Raw genomic sequence first — 16,611 nt, 5'->3', positions numbered from 1 at the left:
TGCCATCCATAGATTCTGTCAGTGTCTTGATCTGTTCACGATCAACATTGCGTGCAGCAGCAACCACAGCCTCCCAGACGCTGTTCAGAGAGGTGTACTGTTTTCCCTCCCTGTAGATCTCACATTTGATGAGGGACCACAGGTTCTCTATGGGGTTAAGATCAGGTGAACAAGGAGGCCATGTCATTATTTTTTTTTCTTTTAGACGTTTTCTGGCCAGCCACGCAGTGGAGTACTTGGAGGCGTGTGATGGAGCATTGTCCTGCATGAAAATCATGTTTTTCTTGAACGATGCTGACTTCTTCCTGTACCACTGCTTGAAGAAGGTGTCTTCCAGAAACTGGCAGTAGGACTGGGAGTTGAGCTTGACTCCATCCTCAACCCGAAAAGGTCCCACAAGCTCATCTTTGATGATACCAGCCCATACCAGTACCCCACCTCCACCTTGCTGGCGTCTGAGTCGGAGTGGAGCTTTCTGCCCTGTACTGATCCAGCCACGGGCCCATCCATCTGGCCCATCAAGACTCACTCTCATTTCATCAGTCCATAAAACCTTAGAAAAATCAGTCTTATGATATTTCTAGGCCCAGTCTTGACGTTTTATCTTGTGTGTCTTGTTCAGTGGTGGTCGTTTTTCAGCCTTCCTTACCTTGGCCATGTCCCTGAGTCTTGCACACTTTGTGCTTCTTGGCACTCCAGTGATGTTGCAGCTCTGAAATATGGCAAAACTGGTGGCCAGTGGCATCTTGGCAGCTTCACGCTTGATTTTACTCAGTTCATTGGCAGTTATTTTGCGCCTTGTTTTTTCAACACGCTTCTTGCGACCCTGTTGACTATTTTGAATGAAACGCTTGATTGTTCGATGATCACGCCTCAAAAGCTTGGCAATTTTAAGAGTGCTGCATCCCTCTGCAAGACATCTCAATTTTTTTGACTTTTCAGAGTCCGTCAAATCTCTCTTCTGACCCATTTTGCCAAAGGAATGGAAGTTGCCTAATAATTATGCACACCTGATATAGGGTGTTGATGTCATTAGACCACACCCCTTCTCATTACAGAGATGCACATCACCTGATATGCTTAATTGGTAGTAGGCTTTCAAGCCTGTACCGGTTGGAGTAGAACAACATGCAAAAAGAAGATGATGTGATCAAAATACTCATTTGCCTAATAATTCTGCACACACTGTAGCCACAAGTGAAACTTGGGAAGAAAGGATACTAGTACATTTTCTCTCCTTAGATGGAAGAAGTAATGATGTGTAGGACACACTTTAAATGCAGCAGGGTCTTGTAAGAGAATGCTGACTCAAGGTATTGGACATATTATGTCCTCATTAACACTTTCACAGTCATTGTGTTCGTGTGCACTCACGCATACATAATGTCACATGTTTTACTGTCACTCTCCATGGTTTTCTGACTGTCTGTGGTAATCTGGCCATGAACTAAACACAAAACAGAAAATGCTGAATATTCTGATGAACTCTTTTTCTTTGCTTACTGCAGAGAGTTCAGTGTCACCTAGAGCACTAAACCAACCACAGCAGCTACTTTGCTTTGTTTGCATATATTTTGTCAGTTGCATTTATTGTCTCCTACCTCTGTGGAAAAGATATATCATCCAATAAGTAAAATCAGATCTTGATGGTGGTGATGATGCATGATCCATTTCTAGACTGGTATTAAGAATTTTTTTTTTTGTCAAAGGATCAGATTTTGTTTCCTTGTCTTACTTGTTTTTTTTTTATTTTTTTTTTTTGGTTGTTTGTTTTTTTTGTTTTTTTTAAATATATGCTAGCCCAAATTCACAGTCAGCTAGAGCCAGTTCCTGGAGTGACGATGACTCAACAAACCCAGCTGGGAGAGATGGGAAGTGACAGTATGATGCCAGAAACATCAGGGTGTGCAGTATGTCCTTAAAAAGGACGACACTGTGCCAATTTGACAGTAGAAAGAGAAAATTTGATAGACGGAGACAGAAGAATGCTATTTTTCCTTATTTCTGGTGGATAAAAATGTTTAGGTGCTATTGCATGTCAAGGCTGGTGGAAATTTGAACGGGCAATAAAAAATTTTAGTTCCACAGAATTATATTGGAGCATAAAAAAAACAACCTGGTGATTGAATGTTGAGTAAATGTTGCGAAATACTTGAGTGCAGGTAATGAATCAGAGCTACTTTCACTCCACTTCAGCATGTCAACAACTATTTACTAATCTACTCATTGCAGCCATGTAGCCTGGTCAGAGTGGTAGACATGCAACCCAGAGAGGTTTATTTCTGGCTTGCATTGCATCATAGATCATTGCTTCACTCCAGGAAGGGCTGATCGACCCGTTCACTTACAAACAGTTTAACCTTTTGCTAATAAAACTGTCTACCTGATTTAACAACTGGCTCTTTCCAGTTTACAGTAGCTTGTATCTCTGATCAAGGATTCATTTTTATGTGTTTGAACACATGGAGTTAATTAGATTCTTCTTAAAATAGCTTTTGTCAGAGTTTTCCTGGTTAATATTGATTGATTTGAGTCTGACTCATGGACCCTGTTAAATGTGTATTACCATGCTGTACTATAATCACAGAGTTGTTGTATTATTAGAAGTCTTTTTTAACCTCTACATCTGTCTTTCTTTAGCATTAATTCTTTTTCATATCTTCATAATTGTTGCATAGTTTGGTTGCGACTGTGAGAACGCTTGAGTGATGCTTGACTCAATTATTTTCTGATTTCTGTCTAAAGAAATTGTGGAAGGAAGTAGTTTATAATACCCGTGGGATTCCCCAGAGGAATCAAGATAAGTTCATTACAGATTACAAGGTATTAATAGCTCTAATACTATTTGACCATCTCATTTTCAGAATATGACAGCCAGTTAGCCCCAGCAGGACCGCCTGAGTCAGGAATGGCCTCGTCTTCCTACCTGGAGCCCAGTCTCAATCACTCCACAGCAGGTGGTTGTGGGGTTAAATCTCGGCCTGGAATGCCTGGGGGTCCCAGCACTAGTGGCCCTGCTGGAGGACTGGAGCGGCCCCCAGGCTCTATGGACCGGGTTCTTAAGATCTTCCATTACTTTGAGACAAATAGTGAACCTTGCACGTGGGCGAGTAATATCAGGCATGGAGATGCTACAGATGTCAGGGTGAGGCACACAAACATTTCTTTATAGTTAAGTCCACAGCAGTTTTCCTGATTGTAATTTTTTTGTTTTGTTTTGTTTTCACTGTCCTTTAATTTGTTTAAACAGGGTGTCATCCAGAAGATAGCCGAGATCCACAAACTGCGCTGCGTGTCCTCTCTGGGCCTCAGGCTGACCCATTTACACTCTGATGCTCTCCACTGGTTACACCCTGATTTGGGCGTGTCTCATGTGAGAGAGAAATATGAGAAACAACATCCCCAAGAGGAGTGGAGGTAAAACTCCAGGATTCTGTATTTTTTATTACTCATTGTCTATTTCCCCTCCTCATACTTACCCTAGTCTAATTCCATCCATTAAAAGTACTTCAGAATAATGTTAAGGTGTGCGTAGTCTGAACATCATCATTACTCACTAACGACTGATGGTGATTCGCTGTTTCAATCCAAATGCAGTGTAAGTATAATAAATAGGCTGAATGATAAACAACTCAGCAAACTAAGTCTGCCTTACTAGCCTAAAAAGCCATCTAATATAATAGTCTTATGAAATTTCAAAAAGTTTCTGTACAATCCAAAATTGACTGTCAAAATGAGTAAAGTATCCAGAACATGAATATGAAAATGGTTGCCCGCTATTAAATTCATCATATTTAGGCGACACAGTTTCCTAATGTGATGTTTTATGGAAAGATCTCAATGTTGTTGACAGCTCTCCTCAAACTTTAGTCCTTTGTCCTGTATTTGATGTTGCACCTGAAGTCATTATAATTAAAATTAATTCAACAGAAAGATAAATCAGAGGACCTCTGCCAGTTTTTGCAGCCTGTGTGCCTCAGAGGGTGACAGAGCTGCAGGTCCACAGGCGTTTCTGCTGCTGCTAAACTATTGTTAGAATAGCAGTAGCCCAGGGGATGGACTGACTGTTTCATTTCCCTGTTGCTCCTTGACGTGTTTCCTCTCATTCTTTCGTACGTGTTTGTACTCAATCATTTCACTTTGATCCTTCTTTCTACCACTTTTCTTCATTTGTTTTCTCATTTCTCTGAAACACATTATTTTCCTTCTTTTGAGCTCATTCATAATAGAGCAGGATGTTTTATTCATTTTGTCCTCGGCCTTGATATCCTTTGTTATCTAACTGCTGGCATGTAGCAGCACAGTAGCTTGGAGCTCACTGCTCTCCTGACCCATTTTTTTCTACTTCAGTCACTGCAGTGTGTCACTCATGAACAAATTTGCCACTATAAACAGTGATGCCCTACGTGGGTACATCTGTGATGCATCTTGAGGCAAGTGTGATTACAGGAGTTGTTTGCTCTGATATTACAAGTCATTCTCTGTTTTTTGGTTCACTTATTAATAACGCAGTGCATAGCATTTCATTATGCTGTTAGATAAAATATGGCGAGGAGAGAGCGCTTATGTCTTTCAACAGCAATATTTAGTTTTTCGACCCATAATGGCAAACAGCCATGATGTTGAAGTGACGCAGCAAAACAAGTGCAAGACACAGAATCTGCTCTGATCGACCATTGCCATCCTGCCAGGTGCTCTACCTCCCTGCACAGACCCACTCTCACTTTGCTCCTGTCATTCTCAGGTATGAGTTGCGGATACGGTACCTTCCTAAAGGTTATCTCAGCCATTTCTCTGAAGACAAACCCTCTCTCAACTACCTCTATCACCAGGTGAGGACACTCAGGATCAGAGTAAAGACTGAAAGCTGCTCATTTTGTAAACTGAATGCGCACACACAAAAAATAAAAATTTTTTTAAATTGGATTTCTAATATAAGTGAACCTGTAATATATAATTGCAATATATAATCGTAGAAAAGCTTGATATCTCTGAAGAGAGAATCACCCCTTATTGGTAACTCCATATTTTAAAAACCTTGGACTTCAGCTGATCATTTTGATATGATGCTATAATTTGTGTCACTCCAGGTGAAAAGTGACTATATGCAACATATAGCTGACCAGGTGGATCAAGATGCTGCACTGAAACTAGGCTGTTTGGAAATAAGGTAAGAAAACAGAGCTCTACTTTCATCAAACACATCAGAGTTGAAGCAAAAAATTTTTAAGAGATCTTCAGGAATTAGTTACCTCTGGGTTTGTTATGACTGCGCTTTCATTTGAGTATAGGCCATGATAATTATTATTAAAAGTGGAAATAATGACTGTTTATGTTATCGGTCAGAATTCGTTTGCATTTCAAAGGAACAACTTTTGTGCAGTTAAAAACTTCATAAAATGTTGTTTTTCATCCATTTTCTAATGTGTGTGTCTAATGTGTGGCATAAATATAAAAATTAAATTGTGGAAATACCACTAGTAGCATTTAAGTCTGGCCATTAGTGCATTTGTCACCACCCTGAACTTAGTTCAGAACTTTCAAGCTTAGTTTATTATTATTATTAAACTAATATTACAGACAGCATATAAAAGGTTTTCAAATTTCTTCAGCCGAAAGTTGTATTTTATTTATAAAAACCATTTAATTACAATCACGATAATGCCACTTTTTCCTTATGAATTACACAGGAGGTTCTTCCGAGAGATGCCAGGCAATGCGCTGGATAAGAAGTCCAACTATGAGCTACTTGAGTAAGATTAATATTTTTTGGCCCTCTGTGGAAACTATCTGGCGTTTAATTTAACGTTAATCTTCATATTTTAAATGTAAGTAAAGATAAATTTGCAACTTTCCAAAGATAAATGTGGCATTGTTATTCTTTGTAGGAAAGACGTGGGTTTGAGAAGGTTCTTCCCTAAAAGTCTGTTGGACTCCCTGAAGGTGAGGTTTTACCGTTATAAAGCAATTAAAATGTAACGTATCAAAAAGAGATCTAGTATCAGCCCTGGCTTTAGTGTGCTGGCTGAATTACAACCGACAGGCGGTTCAGTTGATTGGCAGGATGACTAACTTGATGATTATCTGATCGCTCTGAATTAAGTTAAATCTCCTGTCATCAACTTTCACTGTGTCCTGTCAGTTGTGTGTTGTTCTTTTTTTGGTTCTGAACCAACTTTGTCCCAATAAGACCTAACTGTTTTTTTTTTCCTCTCTCTCCTCAATCTCTATTAGGCAAAGACTCTTCGTAAGCAGATCCAGCAGACTTTTAAGCAGTTTGCTAACCTCAATGATGAGCAGAGCATCCATAAGTTCTTTGAGATACTCTCTCCCATCTATCGCTTCGACAAGGAGTGCTTCAAATGCGCTTTAGGGGTAGGATGATTCTCAAGTTCTAGAGATAATGCTGCATTTGAGAATCAATAAGGCAATAGTGGAAGGCTTAGCTTGCACAGGCTCTTTGTAAACTTTATCTTGTCCTATGGGGCATTTTAGGCCCATATAAGACCATAAAAGCATTATAGTTGTCTTATTTTAGGATGTTTAATTACATTTTTTTTTTCAGTACAAAATTAATATAAGATAAAGCAGTGAACATGATCGGATGTGACACAGATTGTAATACTCTGTATATTCTGCCTTTTTTGCCTCTCCCCATTAGTCTAGTTGGGTAATATCGGTAGAGTTAGCGATTGGACCAGAGGAAGGAATCAGCTACCTCACAGACAAGGGCTCGACAGTGAGTATGCACACTGATTTAATGTTTTATTAAATTTCATTTTAGCTTTTTTCTTTTTCTTTTAATGATCCTCAAGCATTTTGCCATCTGCAATATGCTTCTGAGAATCCATGTTTGCAATTCACCATGCTGCCCTCTGCTGGTTTGAGTGTCTGGTTGCAGATTTTCTCTTGTCTTCATACTTAAATTGAGTGAGTTTTGAAATGCTAGAAAAGAAAATGGTTTCTGCTATGTAGGAGATGACCTATGCTGGTAAAAGCCAGACTTGTGATCACTAGGTCATAGTGTAATTTGGGAAATTGAACATCACTTCTGTGCTGCAGTGACAAGTCAATATAAACACATGCACATCTTTTACTTCAATAATTTGACTGATTAATTCCTTAATGTTAAACAGATTGCCTGCTAAATGTGATCAGTTCATTTTAGAAATGCATTATTTTTATATAAATCAAAGGCTAACATAGCCAGATAAAAATTCTCTCTAGATGTCAGCATCTTTGTAGAGTTAAGTCATAGAGGACTATTATTATTTTCATACATGTACTGCAGACCTGAAACGCTGCTGAGATATTTCCAGTGTGCAAATGTGGAATCTTCTTCTTTCTTCTAGGAAATGTTTAAATACTGTTCACATGGTATTGATATCAACATTTGCTTGCAATCTGCAAAGCAATGTTGAGCTCAAGTCTTTCAGTATAGTCATAAATGGCTGTTTTCTTGAACACAGCTTTGTGTGTAATGTAAACAGTGTTTACACTATCATAATTGAAAAAAAAAAACTTTTTTGGTACTGAGCATTAAATGTTATCTTTAATGTGTATGTTTATGTCCTTGTCTCTGCAGCCTACACATTTAGCTAATTTTAATCAAGTCCAGTCCATCCAATACTCTGCTTTGGAGGAGAAAGATAGGAAAGGGATGCTGCAGCTTAACGTGGCTGGAGCACCAGAGGTAAGATCATGCACACTGAAGGCTCTTCCACTGGTTTTTACAATTGGAAGGTAGTTTGTTTTCTATCAATTATTGTGAATTTAAACTTGCTACCTCATATTATCACTCTAAAAATGTATGTTTCAAAATCATGTGGCAGATACATATATGCTGTGGTTTTTTTGGTTTTGCATTATTTAAGTTCATCCTTTTCCAGTTATTTCAAAACCAGAGTTATTATGTGTAAAATGAACCGAAACAATTTGTGAGTTTGTCATTACTAATGTAGTAACTAATACAATAAAAGAGATGCTGACAAATTTGAAACAATATTTGAGGGTGTGAAGGCAGCTGTTGCCCTCTCCACTGGAGTGGGTGTGTGTTTTCAGCAGGCTTCCTCTGATGGAAAGCATGTGTCCATCACTGCAATTGCATCAGTGTAAGGGTGTGTGTGTGTGTGCACGCACTAGTAATGGACATTACTCCTAAGAAAGCTTTTATTGTGCCACTGTGAAGCAACTCCCTGTCCCACTCTAATCCTTCTGTCTCTGTGGGTGTGTGTAGCCCCTCACAGTCACTACAGCATTGCTGACTACAGCAGAAAACATGGCCGACTTGATTGACGGCTACTGTCGACTCGTCTCCTCAGTTAGTCACTCCTTCATTGTCAGAGTTCACAAAGGTAGGATGCACTACTATGTTGAGATTTCAACCAAACTGTTGTTTGTCCTTTCACTAAAATCTTTCTGGAGTCTTTCAGCATCATATGTAGTTGTAGAATTGCACACAGCAATGTGATGATAATGATGGTGATGATAATTTTTCTGCTATTTGAAAAGTATTAGTGACTTGAGACAGTATTCACATAATCTAGACTAAAAATTCAAACTGTAGTCAAGTCTGATTGTTACTAGCGAGGCTCTGTGCTTGTCTCTTGGAATAATAACCAGCCTGTTCGTTGCTAGCCTTTTCTAAAAATAACTGTGGCTGTAAAGACATGCTAACCGTCAAGTTGGGGCTCTAACATGAAGCCCGTCTGCTCTGTGCCTAATTCATATGCTCATCTGTCTCTGCAGAGGGTGATAGAGCCCTTCCTTCTATACCAAAGTAAGTAAGCTAATTCTGGTCATGCTAATAGAGATGTAAGATGTGAAAAGAAGTTGTGTTTTGCAGACAGGAGAAGAGTTGAAGTCAAATGTTTGGGAATGGATAAAAAATTATGTGTTTACTTTTGCCAGAATAAAGTGTCATATTTTCTCTTTATTCAGTGATTTCAAACATTTTGATTAAATAAAAGGCGAATTCTGGTATTAATTTGAAGCAGATCACATTTTAGTTTTTGTTTACATTTGTAGGGTAGAGTCTATGTCAAATCCAAGCAAGACCTTAAATGAATATTGTTATCCTGGAATTGGTGGAATAATGAATTTGGGTTCTTAATTTTCTAATGATCATCACTGTGAAGCCACACTCATGATGTGTGGGTGGGTCTTTTCCGTTCTCTGATTCTACTTCTGTCCTAACAGCTGCTCATAGTGGCTCATTCTGAATACACTGGTTATATTAACATAAGTCAAATCCCAAAAATGATTTCCTCATCTGGGTTGCAGAGTTTCAAATCACGAGAAGCGGATGGAGAAACGGATGGATGGAGTACGAACCCGAGCTGTTTGTGTGTCAGGTATGAAGTCCCTTCTCATCTCTTTGCCACTTGGCCTACTTCTCCATCCTCTAAATGTCATGAATGACAGTAAAAGCTGAGCGTCAGATAAAGGTTTCATAGATATGTGTGCGCACCCTGTTTCCCCGATAAAGCCTCGTCTGTGTGTGGAGTGAAGAGTCCTTGTCTGGCCAGATGTCCTCGTGGAGAGTTTTAGTCACTGTTACTCTGTCTCTGCTCTGACTGTCTAATGACCTCTGACTGACTCAATTTTACACAGTTTAAAAAAAATACTTTAAATGTTCCAGTTAGCCATGAAAAGATATATTTTTAGCATTTAAACGGTAAAACTAACGCTTCCCTTCCTTGTTTTTCTCTGCTGTGTTTCATGCTGCATGTGGCTACTGCAGGTCACATTAGTGGCGATGGTAAACCTCATTCTTTCTATTAAGCATTTTTAGTTGATAAAATTCCTGCTCTTTGTTGTTTGTTTTTGCAGTTATTGTACATTGGCACAGTATTATTGTGTCTTTTCCTGTATCTGCTTACAAGTGTTTTTTTGTGATCAGTGACTAGCTGTTTTTCTTCAGCTTGTTTCCCTGGAAAAAAAAAGAAGCTTTCCATCCCTCCCCTTTCCTCTTGCCAGTATTTTTCTGTCCCTCACTGTTGTGCTGCTCTGACTCATTCTGTTCAGTAGTACGTGAACATTTTAATTGTGCACTTGTGTGTGAAATCTGGTATTGTGGTGGTCTTTCGGAAAGGTTCTTCTGTCTGACGGTGTGTTTCTGTTTCTGTGGGGTTGTATTCCTGATTTTTTTTTTTTTTTTTTTTTTTTCTGTTGAATGCAATGATTTGGGTTAAACGGAGGTGGCAGATTTAGACATTCAGCATAAAGCTTTATGTTTTTTAAATAATACTTAGTGATGATGCAATATTTGGTCTGTGCTCTGTCAAAGATGTTTACCTTTAAATTGGAGTTTTTGATGTGACTGTTGTCGGCTTTCTGTCTTTAATCTGTCACCAACTGAGACATGATGCTTCTTGGCGCTTTCTTCTCTCACGACTTCATTCTCTGCTCTGCAGAAACAGACGACTATGCTGAGATCATAGATGAGGAGGACACCTACACCATGCCTTCAAGTAAGTAAACACTCACAGATACACATACATCCAAATGTTGGTAGATAATGTGACAGGTGGCAGCGAGTGGGCATTCCTACTCATCAGCAGACTAGAATACTGAATACTGCCAAGAATATTGATTTCAACTGAAATGCCTATATAGGATGCATAGGTTGTGTTAATATTTAGAGGATTGTCGAGATGAATGTGTGTGTTTGTGTTGGTAATGTATATTCTGTCTCTGAGTAGATGATATCCACCCAAATTAGGTGCAGCGTTAGGAGACCCCTCTTCGTGACAGAAGTAAAAACTCTAGTTTAGAAATATTTCTCTTTGTTCTAATGTACAGTATTTATAACATTTTTCTGAGGTTTGTCTTAATGCCAGATAATAGGGTGTCCTCTTAAAAAACATTAAAGTCCCAGGCAAGACCAGATTCACCTTTTAAAAATGCATCTTTTTCAAAGATCAGGATCATAATGTTATGTTATTAACTTTGTGTTATTCATTTAAATAAGACATCAGCTTTGATTTAAACTCTTTACGATGTATGACTGAGTCACAAGCAGCATTCACCTTTGGAAGAGGAAGTCAAACGAACCACATTGTATTAATACGCCTGCAGTCTATATTTATTTTAAAGGATCACAGCTTGCTGAGTCTCCCTTGACGCAATGTCTTCACACTGTTTCAGCTCTTGTCAGCATTTTTTATGACTGTATCCAACTGATCAATCTTGTTGTGACAGTGTGCTAATACATTTAGTGTGAAACATAATTTATTTAAGTTTGGGATTGTACTTGAAGGGGGTCTGCTGTGCCTGCTGAGTAGTGCCTGTTCATCAGGTTTATGACTTTTGTTCATATTATGCTCACTGCAATGCTGAATGGGCAACATTGAGAGGCAGAGAAGATGGGTGGTGTTACCTAAATGTAATATGGGAAAAGGAGATAATAGCAATGCCCATATGAACTGCCACAGAATGTTGCCTGGTTATTATAAGCACATGTTTCATTCAGCAAAACGTCACACTGCTTGCTTTTTGGCCATTCATGAATATAAGTTTTATAGCTGAATTATAAATCAGTTTTCTGGACTTGTAAACTCACACAAACACCCATCAAAATACTAGATATTCACACCATAAGATAAAAATACCACTGTATTTATTTTCTGTACTAGTTTGTTAATCATGTGTCATCACTATTTCAGGTAGTGAGTGTTTTTATTACAGAAAGTCCAGAAAGTAGTACATTTTAATGAACTTTAGCCGTTTGTGTTGATGTGACTCTTACGGAGTATAGCCTTTGTTGGTGTTGCAAACTGTTCAGCTTCATGGTAGCGTGTGTATTCTGCCCTTTGTATTCTGCTTTTGCCTATGACAAACCTATCATCCAACAAAACACAGCAACAGGTTTTAAAAATCACAGCAAGTACATTAATATGATAAAAACATAGTGGAATCATTTTTGACATCCAATACCCCTAACCCATCTGTCTCTGATATTGACATAATTAATAAAGAAAGCAGTATTTTTAAAAAAAAAATAATCTCTGTACTCACAGCTAGTTATTTCTGTTTCTCATCACTAACCTATTTTCCCAGAATACTATGGACTAGATCAAGGTAACGATTGTACCATTGTGATGACACTTTGATTTGGTGGTTGTTGTGACCCTTTTTATGTTTGCTTGCAAACTTAACTCAGAATATTTTCCTATATCTGTACCCTGTTAATTTGACCCTCCCGCCCTCTGTTGATGTTTGGTGTCCTGTCAGTTTTAGCTTCAGAATTGAGACCCAGTGATTGGATGTTGATCCTATTTGGGGTTTTTTACGTATTAAAGAAAAAAGTATAACAGTTTATTCTTATTTATAAAGTTAAAAAGAAAAAAAAAACTGCTGAGTAAAGACAACATGGCGACAGATGATTCAGATCATGTTTGTTTTTACAACTCTGGCCTGGAGGAGGAAGTACTATGAGAGGAAAAGCTTAAAATAGATGAATATATTTTTAATACTTTAAAATTTATAACCCAAACCACTTACAAACCTGATAGTGCCATCTCATTATTTAACCATAACAGTGGAGCTACATGGGCGACTTTCAGAGGCACAGCACAATTAAGATCACAGTAATTATGGCTCAGTGTGTGTTTTTATTGCAGCCCATTTCCACATTTAAACCATCCTTTCTACAGACCCTTTACTGCCCGACTTTGTTGTCTCTAAAAGTCGCCCATGGTCCTCACTGGACATTAAGACAGCAGTAATTACCTTACAAAGAAAAAAGCTAAAGATTTCTGTAACCTGGCATTTATGGTTTCATGTTGTATTCACATGTGTACTACATGGACAAAGTCAGGTCAACAGTTTTATGTCAGGCAGAGCAAACCACCAGCTTTCAACAGCCTGGGTTTCACAGACCTTTGGATTCCTTTTTTTCCCCATAAGGGTATTTAAAAACAGGGCATTTAGACATGGAAAAAACTTCTTTTTTTCCCTTTTTTCAGACAAATATAACACAGCTCTCAGCCTGTAACTTTCAAATCTTTGGATACAATTCACCTGACTTTATCCATATTCCATTTGAATCAACATGGTGTTTCATGTTCATTTATACATCGAGTGTTACTGGCTGTTATTCGTCTGTGTTACATGGCATGTCTCGCTGTGGTTTGCTGATGCTGTTGTTGCATGCTGTTGACAACAAGCTATGCTGATTGCAATAAAACCAAGCTTGTCAGAGTAGGAGGTCAAAACCTTAATATATATCACCAGATTCCACACATGAGATTATTCAGCTACTATGTGGTGGCATCTGAAATGAACTGTGTGACACATCCGAGTTCATGCTTTCAAAAGATTTCGTTATTAGCATTTTCTGCATTTAAAGTCATAAATAGACGCAGGCATACTGTTTAGTGCTCTAACAAGCTTGGAAAGTGGAAGGACTGTGTACAGGCATAAACATGTGACCTGACAATCTGCTCTCTCTTTGTTTTCATTTGTATGTCTATATCTGTGCGTGTGGTCATGTGTGTGTGTTGTGTATTTAGCACGGGACTATGAAATTCAGCGGGATCGTATTGAGTTGGGACGCTGCATTGGTGAGGGTCAGTTTGGAGACGTCCACCAAGGAGTTTACATCAGCCCGGTATGCAGCCCCTGTGTTACACAAACCGTAACTTCTGATTTTGTTGCTCATTCAAACACACAGAAATGAAACGCAGGTTTGCAGTGTTTGATGCTTTTTGTCTGTTCTCTCACAGTCTCCCTGCACAGTTATTTCAGAGATGCTGTAGACTGGATATAAATTTAGGTGTACACCAAATTTACACGGAGTTGACTGATTACTCCATTACTTTAAGTAAATATTTCATCATTTATCCGTGATAATGGTTCCTGTTCATAGTTTAATGCTGAGTTTCCAGTGTTTCTGTTATGCGCAGACAGTAAATATGCTGCATTTGGATGCTGTTGTTGATGATTTTGCTTGGCTGTATCTGTTTCTTGCAGGAGAATCCAGCTCTGTCTGTAGCTGTGAAGACGTGTAAAAACTCGACATCAGACAGCGTCAGGGAAAAATTTCTCCAGGAAGCATGTAAGGTCCTTGTGTCTGCACAAGACATGTGTAACCTGACAGTAATAATTCCTGCACTGCACAAGAATAGCACAATTTTTTTTTGTTTGTTTTGTTTTTTGTGTGTGAATTTTGTGACCGTTTCTCTTGTCTGCGTCAGTGACCATGCGTCAGTTCGACCATCCTCACATTGTGAAGCTGATGGGAGTCATCACTGAGAATCCGGTGTGGATCATCATGGAGCTTTGCACACTGGGAGAGGTAAGACACGAATAACTGGTATGAAGCTGCACACTAGCTGTTAATTTACATTGACGTGAGCATGTGTTTAGTAAAGAATTCATCACAGAAAGATTGGTACATCATGCATATGGCCCCGAGGCTCGTATTCATCCACAAAGAAACACACTGTTTACTTCCAATTGTGCCATTTTCATTTTCGTTTTTTCAATTCATATTTTACTTTGTCTCAGGGAAGAACGCTGAATTTAGATCACTAGAAATCCTATTACTCTCCTATTATCCTAATACTATCCTGTCAAGGAGAAAATATTACTTTTTAATATTTTTCAGTATTTTTTTTTTGGAAGTCATTAAATATTTAGTTTCAATTAGCTTGATAAAAAATTCAAAAACATGTTTCACTGTTTGCATTTGTTGCTAATTTTATACAATTGTAAACATTTATGTTCTCATTTCGTTTTTCTCCATCTATAGCAGTTTTTCTTTCTTTACTTTTGCTTGTAAAACTTGCCCCATGTCATTTTATATACAATAAACCATCTTTTTTTCTTGTCCTATATTTGTCTCTCTCTCTTTTCTCCCTAGTTACGGTCATTTCTACAGATTAGGAAATACAGCCTCGACCTGGCTACTCTCATCTTGTACTCTCACCAGCTCAGCACTGCACTTGCATATCTGGAGAGCAAACGCTTCGTGCACAGGTACTGATGAGTTCATTCTGAAGAAGTGCAACCAAATATTATAACATTATGGTTAAATAGTTATTATTTTACAGCAAATTATTTATATTGATTTGTGGTAACCACTTCTGTTACATTATTCAGTGAAACACTCATGTCCTGTTAAAAATCAAAGTATATTCTGATACGGTTTAAAAGCGGCTTCAGGTTTTAACATAAAGAGGCAATCTTTTCTCATTCTTTCTTTAAATGTGTTTGTCCTTTTCAGAGACATCGCAGCACGAAATGTGTTGGTTTCTACAGTTGACTGTGTAAAGTTGGGAGACTTTGGTCTATCAAGATACATGGAAGATAGCTCATATTACAAAGGTAACTGAATGCTGATTGCTCACTCTACTTTCTTGTCTGATCACATGAGGGAAAGCTCCATTATTATTCATAACTCTTACATGAACAGAACTGATCAGTGAACTCTAACACAGTTTTCTGCCTTTGTGTTACCTAGCATCAAAAGGTAAATTGCCTATTAAATGGATGGCTCCAGAGTCCATCAACTTCAGACGATTTACTACAGCCAGTGATGTCTGGATGTTTGGTAAGTTTAAGCCTGTTTTGTTCTCTTTTGTTTTAATCTCTATCTGTAGAGTTGCAGTTTATTGTTGCATAGCAGTAGAAATTCATATCATATTTCTGCTCTAGTTTCACTCTTTGCTGTGCTGTAACATGCAATACAGTATTAACTTTTATATTATCTGTCTGTCCATAGGCGTCTGCATGTGGGAAATTCTGATGTTTGGCATCAAGCCTTTCCAGGGTGTGAAGAACAACGATGTCATTGGTAGGATAGAGAACGGCGAGCGACTGGCTATGCCCCCTCAGTGTCCTCCTACTCTCTACAGCCTAATGACGAAGTGTTGGTCGTATGATCCCAGCAAGAGGCCGCGCTTCAATGAACTTAAAACACAACTCAGGTACGTATTTTGAAGTATTATGTGTGTGGATTCTGCACTTGTGCGTCTGAATAGACCTTGTTAAAGAAAGAGTTCAATTTTATCTGTTACATTTTCTATTGAGTTTTTGTTTTTTTACTCTGTTTTGCATGTATTTTCATAAGGCTTTTTAGTACTTAGTGGGTTATGTTATAGTATAATTGTTGAAAAAAATAGTTAAAGGCATATTATTTAAGTTTTGTAACATTTTTTTTTACTGTGTAAAAACGGTATTTCTTATTGCGATGATTGCCTAAGAAATCTGAACTGCAGCACAGTTTTTGCATAACATTAAAGCTAGTTTCAATGAGTTGATTGAGCTACATGTTGTAGGAGCTGTCTGTCTTTAAAATGTGGATTAATTTATTTTTAATCTCTTTGAATCCTACATGCTTCCTTGTTTTTATATAAGTAGTTAAACTAAAAGAGCACAGTTGTTTCCAGCAGCATTCCTTTGCGTCTTCCTGACAGCAGGTGTCACTCTGGTATGTGGTAATTACAAAAGTTTTTCTATAAACTAGACAGCGAAGATTTGTTTAGAGGATTTTAGATCTGAAAATCTATTTCCAATTTGCAGTGCTTCAAGAGTGTTATGATGTTGCTTTCTATCTAAAATACTACAAGACTCTAAATAATTGTTGACAAAAATGTATATGTTCCA

The 16,611-nt window shown here is 38.1% G+C and overlaps 1 protein-coding gene across 10 annotated transcripts in view; it reads left to right on the top strand.

The window, feature by feature from the left end:
• The window catches only part of LOC121641085 (focal adhesion kinase 1-like), a 62,177-nt gene that overhangs the window by 19,061 nt on the left and 26,505 nt on the right, over positions 1 to 16,611 (top strand). For 5 of the 10 annotated variants that reach the window (XM_041986986.1, XM_041986985.1, XM_041986987.1 and 2 more), the window contains 22 exons: positions 2,865 to 3,145; positions 3,251 to 3,417; positions 4,745 to 4,832; positions 5,091 to 5,170; positions 5,691 to 5,753; positions 5,889 to 5,943; positions 6,235 to 6,375; positions 6,662 to 6,739; positions 7,586 to 7,693; positions 8,237 to 8,354; positions 8,749 to 8,779; positions 9,283 to 9,353; positions 9,743 to 9,760; positions 10,416 to 10,472; positions 12,061 to 12,081; positions 13,515 to 13,612; positions 13,975 to 14,059; positions 14,199 to 14,299; positions 14,867 to 14,982; positions 15,230 to 15,330; positions 15,467 to 15,556; positions 15,728 to 15,932. In XM_041986986.1, the coding sequence (XP_041842920.1) occupies positions 2,909 to 3,145; positions 3,251 to 3,417; positions 4,745 to 4,832; positions 5,091 to 5,170; positions 5,691 to 5,753; positions 5,889 to 5,943; positions 6,235 to 6,375; positions 6,662 to 6,739; positions 7,586 to 7,693; positions 8,237 to 8,354; positions 8,749 to 8,779; positions 9,283 to 9,353; positions 9,743 to 9,760; positions 10,416 to 10,472; positions 12,061 to 12,081; positions 13,515 to 13,612; positions 13,975 to 14,059; positions 14,199 to 14,299; positions 14,867 to 14,982; positions 15,230 to 15,330; positions 15,467 to 15,556; positions 15,728 to 15,932 (2,129 nt within the window). In that variant the 5' untranslated portion in view covers positions 2,865 to 2,908. The remainder of the gene's footprint in view (positions 1 to 2,864; positions 3,146 to 3,250; positions 3,418 to 4,744; positions 4,833 to 5,090; positions 5,171 to 5,690; positions 5,754 to 5,888; positions 5,944 to 6,234; positions 6,376 to 6,661; positions 6,740 to 7,585; positions 7,694 to 8,236; positions 8,355 to 8,748; positions 8,780 to 9,282; positions 9,354 to 9,742; positions 9,761 to 10,415; positions 10,473 to 12,060; positions 12,082 to 13,514; positions 13,613 to 13,974; positions 14,060 to 14,198; positions 14,300 to 14,866; positions 14,983 to 15,229; positions 15,331 to 15,466; positions 15,557 to 15,727; positions 15,933 to 16,611) is intronic. The other 5 variants (XM_041986989.1, XM_041986983.1, XM_041986988.1 and 2 more) reach the window with 3 other exon arrangements.

Source organism: Melanotaenia boesemani, chromosome 6 (assembly GCF_017639745.1).
Source record: "Melanotaenia boesemani isolate fMelBoe1 chromosome 6, fMelBoe1.pri, whole genome shotgun sequence".
Lineage (NCBI taxonomy): Eukaryota > Metazoa > Chordata > Actinopteri > Atheriniformes > Melanotaeniidae > Melanotaenia > Melanotaenia boesemani.
This window is presented reverse-complemented; position numbering and strand designations above follow the sequence as displayed.